At 40.2% G+C, this 25,071-nt stretch overlaps 2 protein-coding genes across 7 annotated transcripts in view; both read right to left on the bottom strand.

The window, feature by feature from the left end:
- LOC117414065 (speriolin-like protein) overlaps positions 1 to 4,264 on the bottom strand; it is a 53,405-nt gene extending 49,141 nt beyond the window's left edge. For 2 of the 4 annotated variants that reach the window (XM_059031977.1, XM_059031975.1), the window contains exon 1: positions 3,153 to 3,671. In XM_059031977.1, the coding sequence (XP_058887960.1) occupies positions 3,153 to 3,165 (13 nt within the window). In that variant the 5' untranslated portion in view covers positions 3,166 to 3,671. The other 2 variants (XM_034023729.3, XM_059031976.1) reach the window with 2 other exon arrangements.
- Positions 4,265 to 6,918: 2,654 nt separating this feature from the next.
- lss (lanosterol synthase (2,3-oxidosqualene-lanosterol cyclase)) overlaps positions 6,919 to 25,071 on the bottom strand; it is a 63,991-nt gene continuing 45,838 nt past the window's right edge. For all 3 annotated transcript variants that reach the window (XM_034000142.2, XM_034000132.3, XM_059031978.1), the window contains 9 exons: positions 24,752 to 24,802; positions 24,103 to 24,252; positions 22,993 to 23,089; positions 17,184 to 17,289; positions 15,882 to 15,947; positions 13,546 to 13,626; positions 12,341 to 12,511; positions 8,156 to 8,234; positions 6,919 to 7,817 (listed from right to left, as the gene is read on the bottom strand). In XM_034000142.2, the coding sequence (XP_033856033.1) occupies positions 7,680 to 7,817; positions 8,156 to 8,234; positions 12,341 to 12,511; positions 13,546 to 13,626; positions 15,882 to 15,947; positions 17,184 to 17,289; positions 22,993 to 23,089; positions 24,103 to 24,252; positions 24,752 to 24,802 (939 nt within the window). In that variant the 3' untranslated portion in view covers positions 6,919 to 7,679. The remainder of the gene's footprint in view (positions 7,818 to 8,155; positions 8,235 to 12,340; positions 12,512 to 13,545; positions 13,627 to 15,881; positions 15,948 to 17,183; positions 17,290 to 22,992; positions 23,090 to 24,102; positions 24,253 to 24,751; positions 24,803 to 25,071) is intronic.

A 25,071-nucleotide genomic window follows, 5' to 3' on the forward strand; every position in this document is an offset into this window, starting at 1 on the left:
TTGTTCATTATAATCATCTTACACCATAATAAGTCTTAGCGTCACCCTTCTATCTCCAAGCACCTGGATGATGTGTCGGTGGATCATGATCGGCCTGCAGCCAAGGACACCAGTCTACCTCCCAGCTTCCAGATGATGTGCCTGCAGCCCAGGACATCCCTGTCTACCTCCCAGCTCCCAGATGACGTGCCTGCAGCCCAGGACATCCCTGTCTACCTCCCAGCTCCCAGATGATGTGCCTGCAGCCCAGGACATCCCTGTCTACCTCCCAGCTCCCAGATGATGTCCTGCAGCCCAGGACATCCCTGTCTACCTCCCAGCTCCCAGATGATGTCCTGCAGCCCAGGACATCCCTGTCTACCTCCCAGCTCCCAGATGATGTGCCTGCAGCCCAGGAATTGGAACATGATTTTGTTTATTGAAAGTAGCATTCCAGTAAAATAAATTAATTAAAGATTAAATTAAACTTTTTTTTTTTTTTAAAAGATTAAAAAATATATTCCCGTATCAGAGGATTAGATTATATATAGGGCTTCTGTTTTTCGGATTTTATTAATTGTATTTTTTGGTGCTTATTTTTAGCTATTTTCGAGTTTTCTGTAAATTGTTTTTTTCGGGGCTTTCGTTTTTTATATACTGTATGAAATTTGTGTTTTTGGTTACTTTCCAAAATGCGTTTTTTTTTCGGTCAAAATATGTATAGTAGTAACTCGACAGTACTTGCACACTTAAGTTGTACCTTCTTTCCATTGATGTCTTCCACAACGAAATCCCTATGGTCGTCACAGGCACATTCTTCTGGGGTTTTTGTGTGGAGGCATTTTTGTACATTTCACCACAACTCTGTTTTAAATCCTCCGTATCTTAACTGTAATACAGCTTTAAATCCCGCTAACAAGCTTCCATCCTGATTGTACTCTCGTTTTACATCTCGCAAGCGGAGTCTACAATAGACATGTAGGAATGTCCTGTCACTCAGTAGTTGGGGCAGATTTAAAGTATTCAGAACGAATCAATGATAGATACAAGTCAAGAAGGCGGGACATTGCCCAGCAGCACTGGGAAATGTATTTATTAGTATTTTTGGAGTATGTTTTATTTTTTAATGGGAAAAGGGTAAAGTCAACGTGAATTGATTAACCATTTCCACAGTTTTTCCAAGCCTTGATGCATACCTGTATTTCGTATCAGGATGGATGGACATGTTTGCATCAGTGGCTAATACCAGGGGGACGCATCCATCATCTTATCATGGCTAAGGTAATCACGTCTCAATTTCACTTGATAAACTAGCAATGACAGTGACAGCACTAATATAGCCAAAGGAAATAAAAGACCAGAATTACAAAGAAGAATTTGGAGGTTTTTGTTGTAGTTTTGTTATGTTTTTAAGTTATACGAATTATAGGGTGACATTGTTGTGTAAGAATCCTGCCTTTCTGAGGGTGTGCGCTTTATTTAAAATACAAATGAAAATAATATTGCTTACTGATAGGGTTGCCACCTGGCCCCACAATCCCGGGACACAGAGACAGAACAGGATTTTAAAAAGACTACTTAACTGAGAGAAAAGAACGTGTTAATTAGCTCCGATACCTTCGATCAAATTAATGATGGTGCTTAATTACCATGCACGGCAAACAATGGTATAATTATAATAATAATGAATACAATATATTACTGTTCATGTATTTCATTATTATTAATTATAATAATATTTAATTTATTTATTTGCAGACACTAATACGTAAAAGTCACGTACTTTCTGTTTGTTAATAATAAATCGCTAAAACGTACAATTACTCTCTCAATCAGTAACATTGCTCAGCTGTTCGGAGGCAGTATGTTGAACTGATTAAAATGACTTGTTTGCTGTGCACAGTAATTCAGTAATAGGATTCATTTTAGCAGAGGTGTCGGGCTAATTAACACGTTCATTTATTTCAATTTAGCAGCAAGTTTAAAATCCCGTTCTGTCTCAAAGTGTCCCGGGATTGTGGGGCCAGGTGACAACCATACTGATAGCAAGTCTGCCTATTTCCCTTGCATTAAAGTGCTAAAAGATTCAGGGCCACCAGACTCAAGTGAAAGCTAATAAGTGTAATTTAGCTCGGGCAATTCATTATTTATTTATGTATTTATTTATTTGCTCCTTACCTTGAATTAACCTTTTTGTTATTGATGTGGCTGCACAACGCAACGGCATCCAGATCACGTTTTAACAAGGTTATTTTACACATCAACGAGGAAATTCTTAAACTATTTAATTAATTTATCTGTGTAACGCATATTTTACATTTATAAAACTTGTTTGTGGTACAGAGGAGAGCCCATACTACAACGTATTTATTCTATTTCTGTTTTTTTAAACACTGGTAAACAGGCTGTCAATATGCCGTCTGAAGGTTTTTGACGTCCAAAATGGCCGACAAGCTGCAGGCACGTGACTTGTGACATCAGGTGCAAATCGTGAATATGGATATTCTTACACATGACTGACACCACATGAATTTGAGCGGGGATCTTGTTTATTATTAAATAAAACTAAATACGTTATTTTTATTTGTCACAAGTTTAAAAGGAATTTAAATGAGTTGTTGTTTTATTAATTTTAAATTAGAATCTCTGAAAATGTTATTGTAAATGTTTATTTCTCTGTTATGGCGCGGAATCAATAGAGAAAGTGGGCGCAGGCGCAGTCATCGCTCGTCAGCCATTTAGTGATGGAAGCTTTAATCAGGGTGGAGGAGCAAGATTTCCGACGACGTTTACAAAGTCATGTAAAACTGTAAAAATACTTTTTTGTTTTAAACGTTAGTGTTAAATATTATTCAAAATGGGTTAGTGGTCTAAATATGCAGAAAAATACAGACCTGAATGGGGAAAAGGATGTGCAGTTTAAAGACTGGTCAGCAAAAGTACTTGGCAACGATACAAGAGCTTATTGCCATTACTACAAACAAACCATGCAAGCTCACTACAGTGATTTAGTATCTCACACGGAAACTGATAGCATAAACGGGCACATGCTTCGATTCTGAACATGTCAACTTTGGACAGATATATAGAAACCAGAGGGCATTTCAGTGACGTTCCGAAAAACAGTGTGAAAGAACAACTGAGACGTGCAATTTACATTGCTGTCCACTTACCGATGTCACTCATTGACCACCTGCTGCTTTTCAGATTCAGAAATAGCGTTACAGATGAGAATGGGGTGTACAAAATGCACAGATCTGATTAAAGATGTTTTTTTTTTTTAAAACTCCTGAAAGATATCGGCCAGAATCCTTTGTCTGTTAGTAGATGAAAACACCGATGTGATCCACTTATTTAGGGCGGGCTCATTTTGGAAAAGACAAATCAATTAGCTATTCTCTACTATTTTACTTCACTGTGATGACAATAAACACATAAATAAATAAATCACATGACAGCGCAACACTATGAACTATCCACACAGCACGAATTACCACAGCTCTATCCGTAAAAGTTTTTTTTGTTTGTTTGTTTTTTAATTATTATTATTCCCGCATTAGCAACGACGTGATGTCTGAGCAACAGTATTAAAACGAATACAATCATACAGTGAGCAGGCCCTCTACAGAGATTGCAATAAACACAGATTCCCACACACGCCAAATTACTGTAAAGTAACGAGTGTACATATAATGCTTACTTTCAACTGACTATTCAATACTGAATATAAAAAGCAGACGCTCGTGTAAACAATCCGACAAGGCAGCCCTACGAAGGGGTTTCCAAACACCAGAAGCAACTAGCCATTTTTAAATTATTATTATTATTATTGTGCTTTAGTTTAATTTGATTTGCTTAATGATTTCTCATAGATTTGTTATATTTAGAATCTGAAACTGGGGAGGCCAGGCACCCTAAGGCCCGCCCATAACGCCGGGCCTGCCATATGATACATACAACTACGGCTCTCTTTGCGCTCGCCCAGCTTTTTTTTTTAAGCACCTAAAACAAACAAACAAACAATAAAAAAATAACCAACTCTAGAAAAAAAAAAAAAACTATCCTTAAACGGAATATCTTTGGCAAATATTTTTAAACGTTTCTATTTTCCTCTTCAACGGAACTAGCCTAATTGAGCTAAACGTCAACTCCACCTGATTCAGCTTACCTCATTTACAATTACTAACACCACCATTTATTTGTCCACGCGCAACTTCAGTCCGCGCCACGTCATATGCAACTTATTCCTAAATCTAATAGGACCCACCCCTTAACCCTAACTCTGTCTCTATTAAACTGTGACTATTACGGGTTTTCAACACTGTTTGTTTTGCACCCTCTAGCGGCCTCTAATGACTACTACATTTGACGTTCACCGAGTTGAAAGTGAACATACCTCATGAGGATTAAGGATACGATTTTGTCAGAAATCGTGAAAATCATGAATTTGAACAAAAGTCAGTGAAATCTTGAACATTAATGTAAAAACACATTTGGTTAGGCACTTCCTTTATTGCCTTTAAAAATGCAGTATGTCATGCAGTGGAAATACAAACCTGCGAGTCTAAATTGTTTGGTTGTGTATGCACGCAGCATTGACGTATATGTAGGTTTGCGGATGAGATTTGTATTTTGCAGCTGAGCGAGCATATAAATGAACACAGATCGTATGTTACTGTAAACTCGGTTGTGACCTTCACATACATACAGCGCTTGTTCATTAATTTTTTAAAACAAAAAAAGTGGGCTTGCATCTTCAAAAAATATTAATTAATACTTACATTTTATCTCTTAAACTTTTTTTCATACAATGTAGTGTATTTTGAGCTGGTATGAACTACTGGACAGTGTGAAGTACAAATGACAATGAAACAACAAAATGAAGGAATAATCTCCCAATGAATCCCCTGGAAGTGGAGCTTCTAAAAAAAATGGGGAGAAGAGCACATTGTTGATAGTTCAAAAATGTTTTGCATTTCAGTTTAATTTAGTTAATTTGTGGCCATCGAGACAAAGATCTAATTTACTAGGTGTTCCCGGTAAGACAAAAACAGCAGCCATAGCAAAAGAAGAACACATTTTAGTTAAATAACCAACAACAAATACAAACTATTAAAACATGACAACTTGGTATAATGAGTCCTTAACATATCACCAGTACGTGTATTAGTCATTACTCTGGATGTCTGCGTTTCTGCTAACATTGTGGCGATCCGCGGTTCCCGCAGGCAGGTGTTTCTCACAGGTAGAGGCTGCACCCGGGACCTCCCACTCTGAAGCATAGCGCCGATATCACTGTACAAAAGAGCTGGGCTCTCTTGCAGGAGCAGATATCGGGCTTATGTCTTCATGTTTTGATTGCGTCACCTACCAGCCCTGACCCCTACCCCCGTGCGCGCTACACTGTGCACATACAGAATGGTGCTTCTTCTTATCTTACCATGTCCTCCCAATGGAGCTGCTTGGAAGTTGTTAAAGGCAGTCTGGTTTGTCGCCTTACTGTATTTATCTTCAGTTTTCTGTATTTCGCTGTAACTGTGCGAGAGCAGTTTTCTTAATTCCTGGTTTTCTTTCATCAGTTTAATCTGCCTTTTTAACTGTTCATTTTCAGCCAGTAACCTCACTTTATCCCTTTCCAGCCTGGCTGTGTGCTCAGCCATCATTATATCAGTTTAGAACTACCCCAATCATAACATAAGCCATTGTATTAGTTATTGTTTCATTACTGGATCTCTCAGTTTACTAACATGTTTATTGTGATGTCATAATGGAGACATACATTTCAGCTGATGTCATCAATAGAGGACACTTAATGTGAGGTTATATGTACTGCCACTTTTGTCTAATCAAGTTGAGAGTGTATTTCTCACACACTACATGGTCATAAAGACCAGAACTGAACACAATATTCTAGGTGAGGTCTTACTAATGCATTGTAAAGTTTTAACATTACTTCCCTTCTCACAATATATCCAAGCATCTTGTTGGCCTTTTTTTTTTATAGCTTCCCCACATTGTCTAGATGAAGACATTTCTGAGTCAACATAAACTCCTAGTTCTTTTTCATAGTTCCCTTCTTCAATTTCACTATCTCCCATATGATATTTATAATGCACATTTTTATTGCCTGCATGCAATACTTTATACTTTTCTCTATTAAATGTCATTTGCCATGTGTCTGCCCAGTTCTGAATGCTGTCTAGATCATTGTGAATGACCTTTGCTGCTGCAACAGTGTTTGCCACTCCTCCTATTTTTGTGTCGTCTGCAAATTTAACAAGTTTGCTTACTATACCAGAATCTAAATCATTAATGTAGATTAGAATAGCAGAGGACCTAATACTGATCCCTGTGGTACACCACTGGTTACCTCGCTCCATTTTGAGGTTTCTCCTCTAATCAGTACTTTCTGTTTTCTACATGTTAACCATTCCCTAATCCATGCGCATGCATTTCCTTGAATCCCTACTGCGTTCAGTTTGAGAATTAATCTTTTATGCGGGACTTTGTCAAAAGCTTTCTGGAAATCTAAATAAACCATGTCGTATGCTTTGCAATTATCCATTGTCAATATTGCATCCTCAAAAAAGTCAAGCAGGTTATATCGCTGCAGAACGAAGGCTCCCACAGGGTAGCTCACACAGGGAGCTCTCACAGCATAGCTCACACAGGGGAGCTCACACAGGGTAGTTCACACAGGGAGCTCACACAGCGTAGCTCACACAGGGTAGCTCACACAGGGTAGCTCACACAGGGTAGCTCACACAGGGTAGCACACACAAAGCATATTGTGAACAGCGGTATCCAGAAATTATAAAAACGCAACTACAAGAGCACTGCTCCTGCAATATGCTTCTTAAATAAATCACAGACATTAGCACACAAAATATCCTGGACTGATGAAGTCAGTCAAATGAAGTGACAATACTCTGCTTTCTTATCAATCAGTGCGGTGCCAGTCAGTTTATTAAATTATTATAATATCATACAAAGCGTGTCTTTCCTTTACACAGTCCCTTATTTTACAAAGCATTGCAAACAATGATCACAAAAATACAATTCACTATATTTTGTAAATATTTATTACTTGTTATTCAAATTAATTTAACCAAAGAAAGGGGTTCCCGAGTGGCGCATCCAGTAAAGGCGCTCCTCGCAGGATGTGCCCTATAGCCTGGAGATCGCAGGTTCGAATCCAGGCTATGTCACAGCTGACCGTGACCGAGAGTTCCTAGGGGGCGGCGCACAATTGGCTGAGCGCTGCCCGGGTAGGGAGGGCTTAGGTCGGCAGGGGAATCATCAGCGACCCCTGTGGCCGATAGGGCACCTGTGGCTCTGCAGCGGAGCCGCCAGATCTGTGTTGTCCTCCGGCACTATAGGTCTGGTGGCGTTGCTGTGGATCTGCAGTGCGAAAAATGACGGCTTGGAAGGAGCACGTTTCGGAGGACGCGTATTCCAGCCTCCGTTTCCCGAAGTCGGCGGGGGGGGTTGCGAGCGGTGAGCCGGGGATACAGATAATAATTGGGCATGCTAAATTGGGGTGAAAACCGGGGTAAAAATAATTGGCGACGACTAAATTAAAAAAAAAAAAAAAAAAAAAAAAACCAAAGAAAGATTTTGTAAGGAGCTTGGAAGATATTGTATTTTCAGAAGAACAATATAGTCAAGCACTGTCAGTCTTTCACGAAGAGTCCATTTGTTCACATTTTCAGTTTTCCTGCCAATGGGCTAGTGGGGTACCAGCGTCCAAACCGTCCTAGCGTCCATATTGGAAACACATTGCGGTACGAAGTGTAGCTGATAGCACAACTTTTGTTAAAAACACCAGCAATGTTTTCCTACAGGAGGGAGAAGAGAGAGAATGTGTCAGAACTCTTTAATGACAGAAACAGGTCATTTACTGTTTAATGCTGGAGTGGGCAGAGAAGAAAGTTACAGTAAACCCACAGCTATAAGACGTTTGGGTTCTGACCCAGTCTTAACTGTTAGAGGGATTATGTTTTACAATTCCACTTTAAATCAGGATTGGCATGGCATTCACATCGGCTCCACATTCATTAGGTTGAAAACGGATGTTAAAAATAAAATTGTATTTATTCATTTTTAAATTTGATCCATCTATGCAATCTGTGAAAAATGTGAAAACTGTGAAACAACAAAGTTGTGTTTTGATTACCTGTGGCCAGTCTCCATTAGACTGCTGTCTGTTAACAAGCACCTGTATCCCTCGCTCGATCACACCAACGTCAGGGTACCTGCAAAACAATAGGGTGAGCAATCAGAGTGACAGATCACAAATTATATGTGCGATTAGCAAGGGCGTTGCTTTTGTTTATTGAATTTTACATAAGATGTATATTTCATGTTAACACAAATGAAGGAGGTTGTTTATGTTTAATAATAGTTCAATGACATGTTTTGAATAGAACTATTTTTTAGTTGCTTCAATTTAATTTAACTTGCATTCTTAATGTGTTCAAGTCAGATTTACTTAGAAGACCTACTAAGATTCAGAAAACAATTTCCAACACATGCTGAAAGCACATTCTAAAATTATGATTCTAAAAGAAATATGCCAAAATATTTAAAATTTTGTGATAGGAAAATATCCATAGCAAAGAATGTTGAAACAATGAAGTACAAAATAGAGAGTGACATGAAGACGGGATTCCCGCGGTACAGGAAAAAAAATTGTGTTAAATTTTGCAGGATGGGATGGTACAGGAGTGAAGCTCACGGAAACGGGCAGGACCGGGAAATAAAAAAAAATAAAGCTCTCAGGACGGGCAGGAATAGGATTTAAGCTTCTGGGAATGGGAAGGAACGGGACTACACTGCCAACAGCAGACAGGAAGAGTGTTTTTTTGCTGTTTAAAGTCGTAAGAGAGTCTATGACATGGAACTTGACTGTTACCATAAACATACAAAATAATATTAACAGGTCTCACTTGAACATATACAGCACCTTGCAAAAGTATTCAGACCCCTGACCAATTCTCTCATAATACTGAATTACAAATGGTACATTGAAATTTCGTTCTGTTTGATATTTTATTTTAAAACACAAACTCAAAATCAATTATTGTAAGGTGAATATGTTGGGAAATATTTTTAAGAAAAATAAAAAACTGAAATATCTTGCTTGCATAAGTATTCAACCCACACACATTAATATTTGGTAGAGCCACCTTTCGCTGCAATTACAGCTTTAAGTCTTTTGGGGTAAGTATGTACCAGCTTTGCACACAGTGTCGGAGTGATTTTGGCCCATTCTTCTTGGCAGATTTGCTCCAGGTTGTTCAGGTTGGCTGGACGACGCTTGTGGACCGCAATTTTCAAATAGTGCCACAGATTCTCAATGGGATTGAGATCAGGACTTTGACTGGGCCACTGTAGGACATTCACCTTTTTGTTCTTGAGCCACTCCAATGTTGCATTGGCCTTGTGCTTGGGATCATTGTCCTGCTGAAAGGTGAATTTCCTCCCAAGCTTCAGTTTTTTAGCAGACTGAAGCAGGTTCTCTTGCACTATTTCCCTGTATTTTGCTCCATCCATTCTTCCTTCAATTTTAACAAGATGCCCAGTCCCTGCTGATGAGAAGCATCCTCACAGCATGATACTGCCACCACCATACTTCACTGTAGGGATGGTGTGTCTTGAGGCATGAGCAGTGTTAGGTTTGCGCCACACATAGCGCTTTGAGTTTCGGCCAAAAAGCTCTATCTTGGTCTCATCTGACCACAAAACCTTTTCCCACATCGCAGCTGGGTCACTCTCATGCTTTCTGGCAAACTCCAGACATGCTTTCAGATGGTACTTTTTGAGTAACGGCTTCTTTCTTGCCACCCTCCCATACAGGCCAGTGTTATGCAGAGCTCTTGATATGGTTGACTGGTGCACCATTACTCCACTCCCAGCCACTGAACTCTGTAGCTCCTTCAAAGTGATTGTTGGCCTCTCTGTGACTTCTCTCACAAGTCTCCTCCTTGTTTGAGCGCTGAGTTTTGAGGGACAGCCTTTTCTTGGCAGTGCCTGGGTGGTGTGATGCAGCTTCCACTTCCTGATTATTGATCCAACTGTGCTCACTGGGATATCCAAACACTTGGATATTATTTTGTACCCTTTCCCTAATCTACGCATTTGTATTACTTTATCTCTAACTTCTGTAGAATGCTCTTTGGTCTTCATTTTCCTTCAGATTCACAGCCTGACCAATGATCCTTCAACAGTTGGGTTTTTATCCAGAAAATGTGACAGTAACTTTAATGGTTCACAGGTGGAGGCCAATGGTAAGGTAATTGTGTCCTCGTTAGGGCAATTTCTTTCATCGGTGTAAACTGGGAGCTTCCACAGCACAGGGGTTGAATACTTATGCAAGCAAGATATTTCAGTTTTTTATTTTTCTTAAAAATATTTCCCAACATAAAACCAATGTCACCTTACAATAATTGATTTTGAGTTTCAGTGTTTTAAAATAAAATATCAAACAGAACGAAATTTCAATGTACCATTTATAATTCAGTACTATGAGAGAATTGGTCAGGGGTCTGAATACTTTTGCAAGGCACTGTAATTACATTCATTTTACCAAATTATGTTTAATCATGCTACAATGAATCAAATAATACCCAGAAATACACAGAGGGCGATTTCCATTTCCTGGTGTGGGGCCAGGAGACTGTGACCTCAGGCTCCTTGCATCTGCCAGTGTGGATGACAGCGACAGTGAAAGTGAGAGTAGCCTCATTGTATCAGTTTCAGACACCTCTTATGCATGTGAATTATGTAGTGATGGATCTGACGGAGAGCGAGAAAACAGGGATTGTCTCCCGTATCAATTTCAGCCATATGCCTCCGAATCAGAAGGTTCACAGAGAGAGACTCCGACAACACCAACGCGGACGGACCGCAGATGTCCGCAGAGAATCAGCGTCTTGGCAACACAGAATGGTTAATAAAAACCCTGACGTTTAACATAGATTGATACTTCAAATATTTCATATTACCCATAATTGTATAGTTATGTCAGTCCTTTAGTTAACAATATTGATATTATTGATACTAGCAGAATAACGCTGTGGATTGCTACTGGCAAATATTTAACACATCTCTCTCTATATACATATGTACAGTATATTAAGGATGTGCAAATCATAATGCAGAGATGTCAAAGGCTGTGATTTGGCCGTAGCAGCTACTATTTTTTGGAGATACTGCTTCGGCGCTACGTTGAAGGGGTATGTATAATACTACGATTTGTAATAAATAAATAAATAAATAAATAAATACATACATACATACATGATGGATACTCCCTGAACGTTTATGAAATATTATTTTAATACCATGTTTTTGTTGTTTATTTTTTTAATGAATTAATGGTTTGTAATACTGTATTTCACTGACAGTTTATTGTGACATTGACATACTAAAATCTCTGAGCCGGGTTGCTTAGTAACCGATTTAGAAACTGAAACTGCCGCACAAAACTCTAAACATTTGTTTTTATATTACCGAATTTATATATTACATCATTATATTGCACATTATGCTTATAAAAGACCCTGTGCTTGCACTGTATTTTTTCTGAAAAAACAAAAACTAAAAACAAATTACTAGTAGTATACCGGTAGTGTTTATTGCAAAACCCTATAAACCCTAATTTTATACATGAATACAAAAATATCTGTACCTCCAAATAATAGTTGATCTCTGTTTATCACGGGATGGGATGGGACGGGATTTTTTTTGACAGGACAGGACGGGATGGGAATTAAAAAAAAAAAAAAAAAAAAAAGAATTTACGGGAGGGGACAGGAAAAATTTTGACAGGACAGTATTGGAAATGATTACTCTTTCATGGGATGGGATGGGATGGGATGGGACAGGAACATTTTGACACGACAGGACTGAAGTTTCCTTCCCGTGTCACTCTCTAGTACAATACCCTACATGGCGTTAACCCATCAGCCCCTCCTACTGCTGAAGGGTGCTGGTGCCGTGCAAGTCTAGTGCTGGACTTCTTACAGAATCTCCCCCACAGACCCTGCTGTAGCGCCAGCGAGCTGCCGGCCCTTTAATAACCCTCCTGCCTCACTCCTCTCTCGCCATTACCTTAACAGGTATGTTTCCCTTGCCAATAAATTGTCTCTATATAGTCATATATTAAAATACATGGCTTTATTATGGATGTCTGGGCTGTTTCCTAGACATTATTGGTAATTAGGTAGTGGTTTTGTGAGGAATAATTTGAGAATAATCTGCATTTCACTTGTAACATACAGACAGATTGAAACACTGGCTTGAAAGGCTGTGCATTAATCCACACGTACAGGAGCTAATGATTGTGAGTTGTTTGTACCTGACAGCCATGAGCCCCAGCAGAGCCCAGCAGGTGTTGTGTATCTGCGACTTCTCACTCTGGACATATCTGCGCTGCTCGCAGGATTCAAAGTCTTCCCCCCAGCCTCCGTCCTGCATCTGTCGAGACAGCAGGAACTGGCACGCCTGCTGCACCTCCCAGCATGCAGAGCTGAAAGGACAAGAACACATTGCAAAGGTTCACGTCGGCTTCTGAACAGCACACTGTTAACCAATGCTACATCCCCACCACAGTATTCACCACTTACAACGTCCAGGGTTATTGCAGGCAGCCATTTATATCGGACAAATAGCGTTTGCCGTTGCCATTGGGTACATTTCCTGGTTAAATAAATAATTTTTAAACGATTTTATTTACAGTTAAGGATAATAATAATAATAATAATAATAATAATAATAATAATAATAATAATAATAAATAGTAATAGCATCAGTAATAAAAAAATAAAAAAAATATGGATGTAGTAACAATCAATTTAATACGCGATTAAAACCGAGATTATTAAGATTTATTTATTTATTTATTTATTTTTTAAATCGCTTGACAGTCCTAATTCATAGGTTTTAATACAACTTTTTTATTAGTGTAATGAGTGTCTTAATAAAGATTCTTAACCGCATACGCGCTTGTTTGTTTTGATTACTGTACTGGTGATTGGGGGACATTCTGAACATCCGGTTATTGTGTGGGTGTTTATACCATGCATCAGGTGAATCATGTTAACACAGACACGCCCGTTCTAAGTGGTGGCGACTGTATCTAATTCCTATTGTTTACAATGGGATTTCTTAAATGAATCAGCATGCACAAGTCTCTCCTCTGTACATCGTTTATTTGAACCATGTGGTCTAATAGCTTTGGACAGCTCTTTCACACACAGCTTACTCATACAAGATATTCTCGTGTAGTAATTTGCACATGAGAGACCGCTGGCTTAATGGTGGCCATTTTTAATTTCCAGCTATTTTTACAATTCCAGTATTACACAACTGTACCTCAGAACGGACTCCAACACTGTTTCAAGCGAGGCATTCAGAACAGAGCTTAGTTCTAAGTAATGATTTTGGCCTCAAAATCTCCCACCCACTGTTTTTTCTTTGGTATCACATTTTGTTCCATTCATAAATACAGACTTAGTTAAAGCTTTGTGAATAGGGCCCAAGTTTCACTGAACAGTAACTTGCCCATTCTGATAGATGTGGCCCATGCAGGCAAAGGCTTCCAACCCAAACCAGGCTCCGTATGTAAAGCACACTCCCCAGCTCCTATAAGAGACAGAGAGAATAAAAACATCTTCATTAGTCCCTTGAGACTCTGAATAAGCAGCTCACATCTCAGCACAACAATTCGGAGACAGTACCCCCACAATATCATTTTAAACACAAAAAGAAATCAGAAAATAAACAGGTTTAATAAGGCCCAATATAAACAGTTGTTGCTTTGCGGACAGAAAGAGGCCGATGTTGCCACTCAGATGCAGGTTTGGCAGAGTGTGATCACATCACAGTGGCTGTCTGTGTCCTCCTTCACCGTGGCTGAGGTATCATGCAAGGAATCCGCTGAATATGCAGCATCCTTTAGACTTGAAACAGACCAGCATGGCTTTTCATTCCGTGTCAATCTGATTTTTTCCATACTGGATGGGAACTACAGTGTAACCCATGTATTATTTCAATGTAACGCAGCAGGTCTGCGCTGAGAAACGACTTTCAAATGCAGCCTTATACTGCAGGAGTTCAAGTTCTAGAGTGCTGAACTCTATCCTGTGTGTGAACTTCTTATACATTAAATGCACAATTCAAACAGAAGTTAAACACAGGAAGTAAACATGAAATGTGAGTCTTCAGAACTTCAGACTTCTAGCTCTACATACCACAGTTCAAAGCTCAGAAAGTTACCTAAAGATTTACAATTTGACAAGATGTGTGTTTGAATAGTCACTGCATTCTATGACCAAGAAATCCCCACAGCACATATATGTTACAATGCAGGTTTGGCATACAGACAGACAAACAGGGTGCCTCCATATACCACCTATGATATTCTTAAAAACCAAAAGGAGCTTATTTTTCAAGAATGGTTTTTAATCAAATCAATCATTTTTATATAGCGCCTTTCACAACAGGTTACCACAAAGCGCTTTACAAGGATAAAAACATGTGTAATACATATTACAAAAACAAGAAAAACAGTAAAAAAGAACAATAAAAAACAAAAGCAGTAAAATATGTAAAAAAATATATATATTTAAAAAATGTTAATCTAGTTTTAAAGAGCACCTGTGGGAACAATATGGATGTAGGAGAATATCGGCTCATCTAGATGAGAATGCCAGGCTATAAAATGGGGTTTTACTCTAGGTTTGAAGGGATTGGCTGAAGGGGCTTCTCTAATTGTAATTTCTTCTGAATAACAGGTACAGACAGTACCCCAGCACCCAGTGATCGGAGCAGACGGTTAGGGACATAGGGTTCAAAAAAATCTTTAAGGTTTGGAGGAGCTAGACCATTTAAAGCCTTATAAATTAACAGCAACACCTTAATCTATTCTAAACCTAACAGGGAGCCAATGAAAGGATGCCAGCACAGGGGTGATATGCTCTTGCCTCTTGACCCAAGTTAAAATTCTAGCAGCAGCATTTTGTACAAGTTGGAGGCGAGAAATAATGTTGTGGCTAGTCCCAATGAAAAGACCTTTGCAATAATTAATCACAATTACATAAGCAGTTCTCTAGTGTGACATTCCCACACATTCTGATGCACCCAATAACTTGAACTAGAATGTCCTCATCAAGTTTCATTACAACTGGATAAGAGGTTTTGTATATATAAAAACTGTAATTGTGACACAGGCGATGCACTCAACAATTTCCTTTGCAAGTTTTGGAACGGGACAAGTAATTCTCTAGATCAGTGGGTTTCAACCATTTTAAAAACTGTACCCCTTCTGTCTGCAGGTTTCAGCTCAAGAACCTCTTGATAATGTACGCTCTACTGAATGGTACCACAGTTGCACATTTTTCTATTTACTTAATATATAATTTATGTCACAACAGTTTGGGACTGACAAAACACCAAACAGTGGGAATATCTTCGGAAACACAGGTATTCGTTTTCTATTCGGCAAAGTTTTTATAAACGTGCATCATGTTACCATTAACTTCCCATCCCAACAGTATCAAAAACATTAAATCTCAAGATAAAACTATAATAAGCAATATAATCAAGCCAACATAAATAGGATCCAAAGGAATCCAAAGGGACTCTGACTCGGTTGCACTGGATAATCTGTATGTACTCTACTGAACACAGAAAACAATTCAACCAGCCGTCCTGCGTAGCCCCTGCTCTAGATAACTGAGACACTTTAAAGTGTGACAGACTAGACAGACAGACAGACAGACAGACAGACAGACAGACAGACAGAGTCACACACACACAGACATACATACGCGTGAATCATAAGTTATAAAACAGATTGTTAGACAACTGCAACTGGAGTTGTGTGTGAGATAACATACCCTTCCCATGATCCGTCAGTCCTCTGCACCTTCCTGCAGTAATCCAAACCCTTCTGCAATGTACTCCTGTCAGAGGAGGGGATGGAAAGCTTCAGACATTCATTTGTAAGTAAATATAGGTCAGCCATACAGACACATGTTACATGGGAATCATGAGACTATAGCACACACGTGTAAAGAACATATGTCATGAAATCCCAGGATATACAGGATTTGTGTCAGGATGAACCTGCCTGGCAATAATAATCAAAACCTCGGGTGAGCCGGTAGCAAGGAGCTCATCCAACAGGTGGGTTGGGAGGAGACAAGTGCATTCTTCAGACCTGGTGTTTTGTAAAGTCACATTGAAACTCCTCTATTCAAATATACTATACTTATCGGAGTAAAATTCATATCAAAGTTTACTTCCATCTTAAAGTATTTTGTGATTATTAGTATTTTATAAAGACTGTTGGTTTTAAAATGACACACTCTATAATGGCAATATACATTATTTACAGTAATTAGAGACTAGGACAGAAAAGAAAACATCCAGTCAACTTTTCACAACAGAACAGAAAAACACCTCCTGGAAATGCAGCAACACGAGTCTCGTAAAACACAGCTGCCTGCTCAACTCAATAATACTGTTATTTAAAAATGTAAAGGTAGATAAAACACTGAATTGATTAAACTACTAACACTGAACATTTAAACTCCAGAAAGTAAACTTACCTAGTAAATACTACACATTTTTAAAAGAAGCAAGATCATACAAATGACAATGAGTTTTTTTTTGTTTTGTTTTTTGCCGACAGACTGCAGTAACCTCTGCCCTGCTATTAAATATGTAAAATTAGCCATATGTGTGCTCAACGCTCACTCACTGTCAGCAGCCAGCTGTATTCATAGAGTTACCCTCGCCCAACAGAAAGGAAACGTACAGCAGTACGGCTGTGGTTTCATTTGAAAGGAGAGTCAACATTGTTGATTTGATTGTTAAGTCGTAAAAGTACTACAACGTGGTATCTGTTGTCCGCCATTACAGGATTTTTCTCGCATACCCCCTGACGAAAGCTTGCTTACCCCAGTTTGAAAACCACTGATTTAGGGGATGGGCAAAACAAACTAGAGACACCGGCAATATGGAGCACATGGCTTTAAAATACAGTTTATATAGAAACAAACATACCATCTCAAATATACCATCTCAAACATACATTAGGCTTGAGGAAATAATTGTTAGTTTATGTCGTTCATTTATTATTGCTTCCATTTTAATCTTAGTACAAAAGCAACAAAGATAATCTCAAACAAGCTTACCTGACTTCCTCAGTCCTGTGGTCAGGAAATTCCTCATGAAAGTGCTTCAGCGCCTGCATCACTGCAGAGGTGCATTCAACATACGTGTAATCAATCATGATATCACCTGCCAGAAAAGAGGGTTCTTTAGTGTAATGACATAGGACAGAAGACAAAGATTACCTGTAATATGGTTTCTTCGTAGAATGATGAACTCCACACACGAGTGAACTGCCAGTCTCCATGTTGCTCGGGTCAGGAGAAAAAAAAAAAACCCAAAAAACAAACACTCTTTCCCAGAGATCCTTGATATAATCTTTTTTGGTGGCAAAGTAGTATCCCTACTCTATATAACCTTCCACATCCTTTAGTATTGTTGTCCAAATTTCCAAAAAAAATAATTCAGTAAAGACCAAAAAAATGGTGAAGGAGGGTGGGATACAGGTGTGTGGAGTTCATCATTCTATGAAGAAACCATATTACAGGTAATCTTGGTCTTCTTACCTCGTATGATGAACTCCACACACAGAGTGAACCCTACCAAAGGAAACAGATAAAGGGTGGCATGTCAGATATTAGTGGAAGAAGCCAGACAACACAGAGGGAGTAAAAGGTGTAAAAGCAAGACGCATTTGAATTGTAACGGTTTTATAAAGGTCTCGAAAGAGGCCCAGGTAGCAGCATTGCAGACATCCTGGATTGGGACGGATTTAAAATTTTGCCCAAGAAGTAGCCACTCCTCTAACTTGATACAAGATGTAATCCACCACGAAATGGTCTGTTTTGACACAGACTTGCCTTAGTGAGTTAAGACACAAAAAGCTGTCCTGATGCCATTTTATTGATAGTTCTGTGAATGTAGAAATTCAGTGCTCTCCTTATTATTATTATTATTATTATTATTATTATTATTATTATTATTATTATTATTATTTATTTCTTAGCTGATGCCCTTATCCAGGGCGACTTACAATTGTTACAAGATATCACATTATTTTTACATACAATTACCCATTTTTACAATTGGGTTTTTACTGGAGCAATCTAGGTAAAGTACCTTGCTCAAGGGTACAGCAGCAGTGTCCCCACTGGGGATTGAACCCACGACCCTCTGGTCAAGAGTCCAGAGCCCTAACCACTACTCCACACTGCTGCCCTCCTTACATCAATTAGGTGGTATCTAGCCTTCTCCTCTGATTTATGGGGTTTTGGGTAAAAAAAAAAAAATCATGAAAAGTTGTAGTCTGGTTGATATGAAAACTTGTTACCACCTTAGGTAGGAATTGGGGATTTGGTCTCCAGACAATCCTGTCCCTGAATGACTGGAGGTAGGGTGCATCAATCACTAGTGCTTGGAGCTCGCTTACCCTCCTTGCTGATGTCACTGCCACTAGGAACGCTGTTTTCCAGGTCAGGAATTTCTCATTGCATGTCACCACGGGCTCAAACAGTGGTCTCATGAATCTATTCAGTACCAGACAGAGGATCTTTAAAAAATCTGGATACCGCAGGAAGGGATCCTCCAGGTAAGATAATGGAGATTGCTGCAACATACACCTTGATGGAGGATATTGAGAGACCCGTGTGGAAGAGGTGGCTAAAGGGAAGACAAAAATGTTAATAAAAAGATATGTCTGTATGGTGCAGACATTTTGAGTTGCATCAGACAGCAAACTCTCCATTTTCCTGTATAGGCTTGAAAAGTGGAGGTTTTCTTCGACGCAAGTAAGATATTGACTACTTGTTCAGATAGCCTTTGACTTGTTAGCTTTTGCCGTTCAACCATGAAGGATTGTTGTGCAGCATCTTCCCCTTGTTCTGAGACAGCAAATCGTGGCTCACCGGTAAGTGCAAAGGTCCCTGTTCTGCTATTTTCAGGATCTCCATGAACCAGACTTCTTGGTGCAGTAAGAATACTAGAATGAGAGTGGCTTTGTCTCGCTTTATCTTCCCGAGCACAGCTGGGATTAGTGCCATGGGAGGGTATGCATACATTAAGCTGTTTGACCATGAACTGGACAGCCCATCTGTTGCCATGGCTGCTGTTTCCTGGAAACAGAGGTAGTTGGGACAGCTATAGTCCCATCTTTACCCAAGGTGAGAGTCTCTTGCCTTTGTTGCAGCTCCCGGTGAAACCTTGATGAGGTGGGAATCTGGAACGGTCGGGTTCCATGACTAAAGAAGACATCTCTGTGTGTGTCATGTGTAGCCTTGTGTCTCTTACCAGATAAACAGATGCGGAAAAACTGATGATAAAAATTGCTGAAATCCCCTTTCTGTTGGCTTGGCTGCTATGCTGAATTGACTTGTTTTGACTTGAAACCGTTTTTGTCCCCCAAAGGATGATTGGTTTGGCTGCTGTCTAAACCTTTGCCTGTTGAAATAAGCCTTATTGAAAGGTGCACCTCTCCTGGCTGTTGAGCAGGATCTGATGGCCTGTCTTGCCTCCTTCATCTGTGCCAGGGAGTCCGTGAGGTCAGTGCCGAAAAACAGGTCCCCTTGAAAAGGTAGCTACACTACTTTTATCTGCATGTCAGGGGTTAAGGCTGCTGTTTTCATATGCAGACAATGTATTGCAGGTACAGCATTCGCCACAGCCCTAGCATTGGTGTCAATGCTATTGTCAGGAAGACGTAGATGGCCTACCCTCTTCAAGTCAAGACTAAAAACGCACTTATATAAAATGGCTCTTATCTTAGTGGGTTTTATTTTAACTTTAAAATTGCTGCTTTTGTATTATGTGTATACTGTTATTTTAAATTTGTTATTTAAGTGGTCTGATTGTGGCAGTTCTATGTTCTCCAGGGTAGGAGTCTGTAAAGAAGCAGACAACTGGCTCCACATCTTGTGTTGGTATTTGGCAGCATGTATTTGGTAATTGTTGATGCGCATACTGCAAGTGGAGGCAGAACAGCCTCTCTTCAAGAATGTATCAAACTTTCTGCCTCCCTGATCTAGAACAGATTTGTATGATGCACCTGTGGCAGGTATTGTCATGATGATGTCTACTTTTTTTTATGACTTTCCGGTATCCTTTAGAATTTGTCCACTCTGGGAAGATGTGGTGCAGCAAAAGCTGGCTTACCCCATAGAGCCTCAACAGGCCTCCAAACTGCCTCATGGAAGGGGAATCCTTCAAAGGCTTTCCTATCCTTTGCATCAATGATTATTAGGAAATCGTCCTCTTCAGTACCTGTCTGGGTATTAATGTTGAAGGATGATGACATTCTTTTTAAAACAGCATCAGTATTTATATACACAGTTGCAGCACCGTCTCCAGCCACTGAAGCATCTTCATCCGGGCCGGAGTCCATGACATCATCGTCTCCCAGGCTGTGTGCGTCTGCAGAGTAATCCTGCTCCCATGCACTCCATGACATCATCATCTCCCAGGCTGTGTGCGTCTGCAGAATAATCCTGCTCCTGTGCACTCCATGACATCATCGTCTCCCAGGCTGTGTGCGTCTGCAGAATAATCCTGCTCCCGTGCACTCCATGACATCATCGTCTCCCAGGCTGTGTGCGTCTGCAGAATAATCCTGCTCCCGTGCACTCCATGACATCATCATCTCCCAGGCTGTGTGCGTCTGCAGAGTAATCCTGCTCCCATGCACTCCATGACATCATCATCTCCCAGGCTGTGTGCGTCTGCAGAATAATCCTGCTCCTGTGCACTCCATGACATCATCGTCTCCCAGGCTGTGTGCATCTGCAGAATAATCCTGCTCCTGTGCACTCCATGACATCATCATCTCCCAGGCTGTGTGCGTCTGCAGAGTAATCCTGCTCCCGTGCACTCCATGACATCATCGTCTCCCAGGCTGTGTGCGTCTGCAGAGTAATCCAGCTCCCGTGCACTCCATGACATCATCATCTCCCAGGCTGTGTGCGTCTGCAGAGTAATCCTGCTCCTGTGCACTCCATGACATCATCATCTCCCAGGCTGTGTGCGTCTGCAGAGTAATCCTGCTCCTGTGCACTCCATGACATCATCATCTCCCAGGCTGTGTGCGTCTGCAGAGTAATCCAGCTCCCGTGCATTCCATGCTGTTGCGGTATCAGAAACCGCTGCCCGGTCTACATACTGGGGAGGCAGAGCCTGCATTGAGCCCTCAAGCTCCTGCAGCCACTGGAAAAAAAGATCTTTGGTTACTGTTGGCATTGTTACCTGTGCAGGAGCTGGTTGAGCAAACACTGTAGGAATTTCAGTAATGGCCACGGCTGTTTTCGGATGCACGTCTTTCTCCCTGCTGTCCTGGGCTTGTTTGGGTTTTGCAGTTCTCTTTTTCGGGGGACATGCTCCGTTTCTCTGCAACTGCTTGGTCTTTTTTGTTGTTGTTGAGGATGAAGAGCGGGTTCTTTCAGAATGCAAAAGTGGGGGTGAAAGAACCCCTCCCTTTTGTGTTGGTGTGTCCGACAACACACAGACATTTCTAACACAAGAAGGTGAAGCTGGGACCGTTACAGTTTTCAAGTCAAGACTAAAAACGCACTTTTATAAAATGGCTTTCTTATCTTAGTGGGTTTTAATGTAACTTTAAAATTGCTGCTTTTATATTATGTGTATCTGTTATTTAAATATATGTTATTTAAATGGTCTGATTATGGCAGTTGTATGTGTGACATACTATACAAACTGTATACTGTATTGTGGTTTGTTCTTTTTTTCTGCTATATACTGTACAATGCTTTGCGATACTTTTGTATAAAAAGTGCTATATAAAATGCAATAAAATAAATAAATAAATAAATAAATAAAATAGAATAAATAAATACTTTTTTTTTTTTTAAAGTACTATATAACCAAACGAATCGCAATTATAACTACATTCGGAAGCATACGCAGGAGAAATCTGGACAACAATACTAAAGGATGTGGGAGGTTATATAGACGAGGGATACTACTTTGGCACCAAAAAAAAGATTATATCAAGGATCTCTGGGAAAGAGATCGTTTGGTTTTTTCTCCTGACCCAAGCAGCATGGAGACTGGGAGTTCATTCTGTGTGTGGAGGTCATCATACGAGGTAAGAAAGGAGGGTTCTGGGGCTCCCGAATGGCGCATCCAGTAAAGGCACTCCTCCCGGAGTGCAGGATGCGCCCTATAGCTTGGAGATCGCCTGTTGGAATCCAGACTATGCCACTGCCGACAGTGGCTTCCCAGGGAGCAGCGCACAATTGGCCAAGCACTGCCCGGGTGGGAGGGGTTAGGTCGGCTGGGGAGTCCTTGGCTCACAGCGCACCAGTGACCCCTGTGGCTGGCCAGGCGTCTGCAGGCCTGCCTGTACGCGAATCAGAACTGCATGGTCCTCCGACGCTGTAAGTGATGTAATGGCTGCACGGTGGGCTTGCAGAGTGAAAAAAAGTGGATGGCTGACAGCACACATTTCGAAGGACGCGAGTGCTCATCCTCTTCTCTCCCGAGTTAGTGTGGGGGTTGCAGTGGGGGGGGGGGGGCCCGGTTGAATAATTGGGCATTCCAAATTGGGAGAAAAATCAGATTCAAATTAAAAAAACAAAAAACAAAAACAAAAACAATGGAGGGTTCTTTACTGTAAATCAGATAGTACAGCAAGGATGGTTACTGTTGTACCTGGGCAGATCAGCTCTCTGTCTCTAACAGTTAGTGTTGTACCTGGACGTACCTCTAATACCAAGAAGCCTCTGTATGAATTTTCAAAACTACAAACTGTTGAAATAATATTGTATAGTCTTTTAAGAAAGCTACATTCTATAGTGTGGTTTAGAATCCTTATGCAATAATGGCAAAGTACAGCCAAAATGTATGCGAGAAACCCAGTTAATCAATACAAGTAAATGTGCTTCTCACCAAACACTTCAGAGGGATTGAGGAGCTCCAGCAGTCTGCCTCCACGCTTTGTCTCATAGGTGGCAAATCCACCATCAGGATTCCGCATGCTGAGCAGCTACCAGGTGGAAGGCAACAGAAATTAAAGTTACAGTGACCATATAACTGAGAAAACATTAAAATGGGATATTCATGTACTGTCCAACTCCCTTCCAACTGCTAAAATAAAGCAACCATGTCATCATGCACTCTAGTGAACATTTAACTATCAACTGGATTGTCTTTGGGTACATCTCTAATCCAATGGTAAACATGCAGCAAATGGATATGTGAAAATACCATTTATTAGAATAATATGCCTGTACATTTTTATTAAACAAAGCCTGTAAAAGGAACTTGACAGAGAATCTTAGAATACAGTTCAGTTGATTAACGGTGGAAGATACGCTCTTTAAATGATTGAAACAGGCCTCTTCCTGGTGTTTTGCACAGCAGGCTCTTTGTAATTCACAGCCGCTCGCACTGGGACTCGCCTCACCTGTTCGGAGCGCTCATTGTGATCTGTACCATCATGTCTAGTCTCTGAATTATGTTTTTGAAACTACTTCAAGAATCAGTAACTACAGAGACATTTGCAAACAGAATTTGGATATGGAAGTGTGAAATCAGCACAATAGCTGTCTACTGTACTTGCTATTTGTCGAATAATGCAACGCTTGACAAACAAATGAATCCCACTCTATAATCATTATTAAAAAAGCGCACTTTATTTTTTTATGAAAGCCATTTACATGATATCCAGGTTTGTAAACCCCTGAAAAGTGAATTTGAATGAATCTGGCTGAGATTGTAAATTCTTGAACGACATCCATAAACAAACTGTTACACTGGTCTTGCTTATCCTGTTTCTTTCTGAACTCGGATCATTGCAGTTGAACTGTACAGTATGTTTTTCACCCCGTGGTTTAGTTTCAATTTATAAATAGCCACATGCACATTGAGATGGATGCACATTGCACATTTATAGAGAACATGTCCAGGACCCACAGATTAACACTAAACATGCAGACACTTAAAGGTTAAATAACCATCAGCAGGGCAGCCAATGGCTAGTGCTTATGACACACTTACCACATTGACCGCATCGAAGAGGCACTGCTTGGGAATGCGGTCCTTGATAAAGGTGCACTTCTCCTGAAGCAGCATCACTGTCTTCAAGCCTTCAGCTGTACAGTCAGCAACAATCCAACCACAGTGGAGAGTGCTGAAGGGAAACCCTCCCTGGACAGGAGCACACACAGGCAGCTCAGGTATCACTCAGACAACTGCCCAAAGTCAACAAGGTCTTCTGATACACTATCATTTCAACACTCAATTCTGAACCTGTTCCTTGTGAAACACTCATTTGTTCTGTCATAGGAAAGCACCAGAAAAACACTGCTTTTATATACAAAGCGCTTTGTGATGGTGCTCCACTATGAAAGGCGGCCCGCTTTCTAAACAAACTACTGTACATTTCTACTGTGACCGATGACTGACAAACTGTGCAGTGTGTGACACGCTTTAACCCTGAAGACACTGCTGACATTGGCAGTGAAACAGTACCAGACCACAGTAATGCAAGTCCATAAGCTAATGCACACATCATCTGCAGTTGGGTGATTGTGCCTCAAAGATTACAGTATTCTGCACCTCTGATAAAGATCCTCACTGATACAGTGTTTCATTTAAATAATGTAATGTAAGCATTCCAACCAACATGTCGGATGCCTTCACTTACCTTGTTCATTTGGCGGTAGTACTTTTCAAAGTTTGGTGGGTTTTCTGGTATCTAGTTTTAAAAAAAAAAAAAAGGGTTTTACCTTATAAGATTAAAACAAAATTAATGCATCAGACATTTAGTAGTTGCCAATTAGTTTTTTGTTGTTTTCTCCCCAATTTAATAGTGTCCAATTATTTTTGTTTAGCTCAGCTCACCTTTACCACCCCCGCGCTGACTCGGGAGCGGCGAAGACGAGCACACACTGTCCTCCGAAGCGTGTGCTGTCAGCTGACCGCTTTTTTTCACAATGCAGACTCACCATGCAGCCACCCAGACCT

Source organism: Acipenser ruthenus, chromosome 10 (assembly GCF_902713425.1).
Source record: "Acipenser ruthenus chromosome 10, fAciRut3.2 maternal haplotype, whole genome shotgun sequence".
NCBI lineage: Eukaryota > Metazoa > Chordata > Actinopteri > Acipenseriformes > Acipenseridae > Acipenser > Acipenser ruthenus.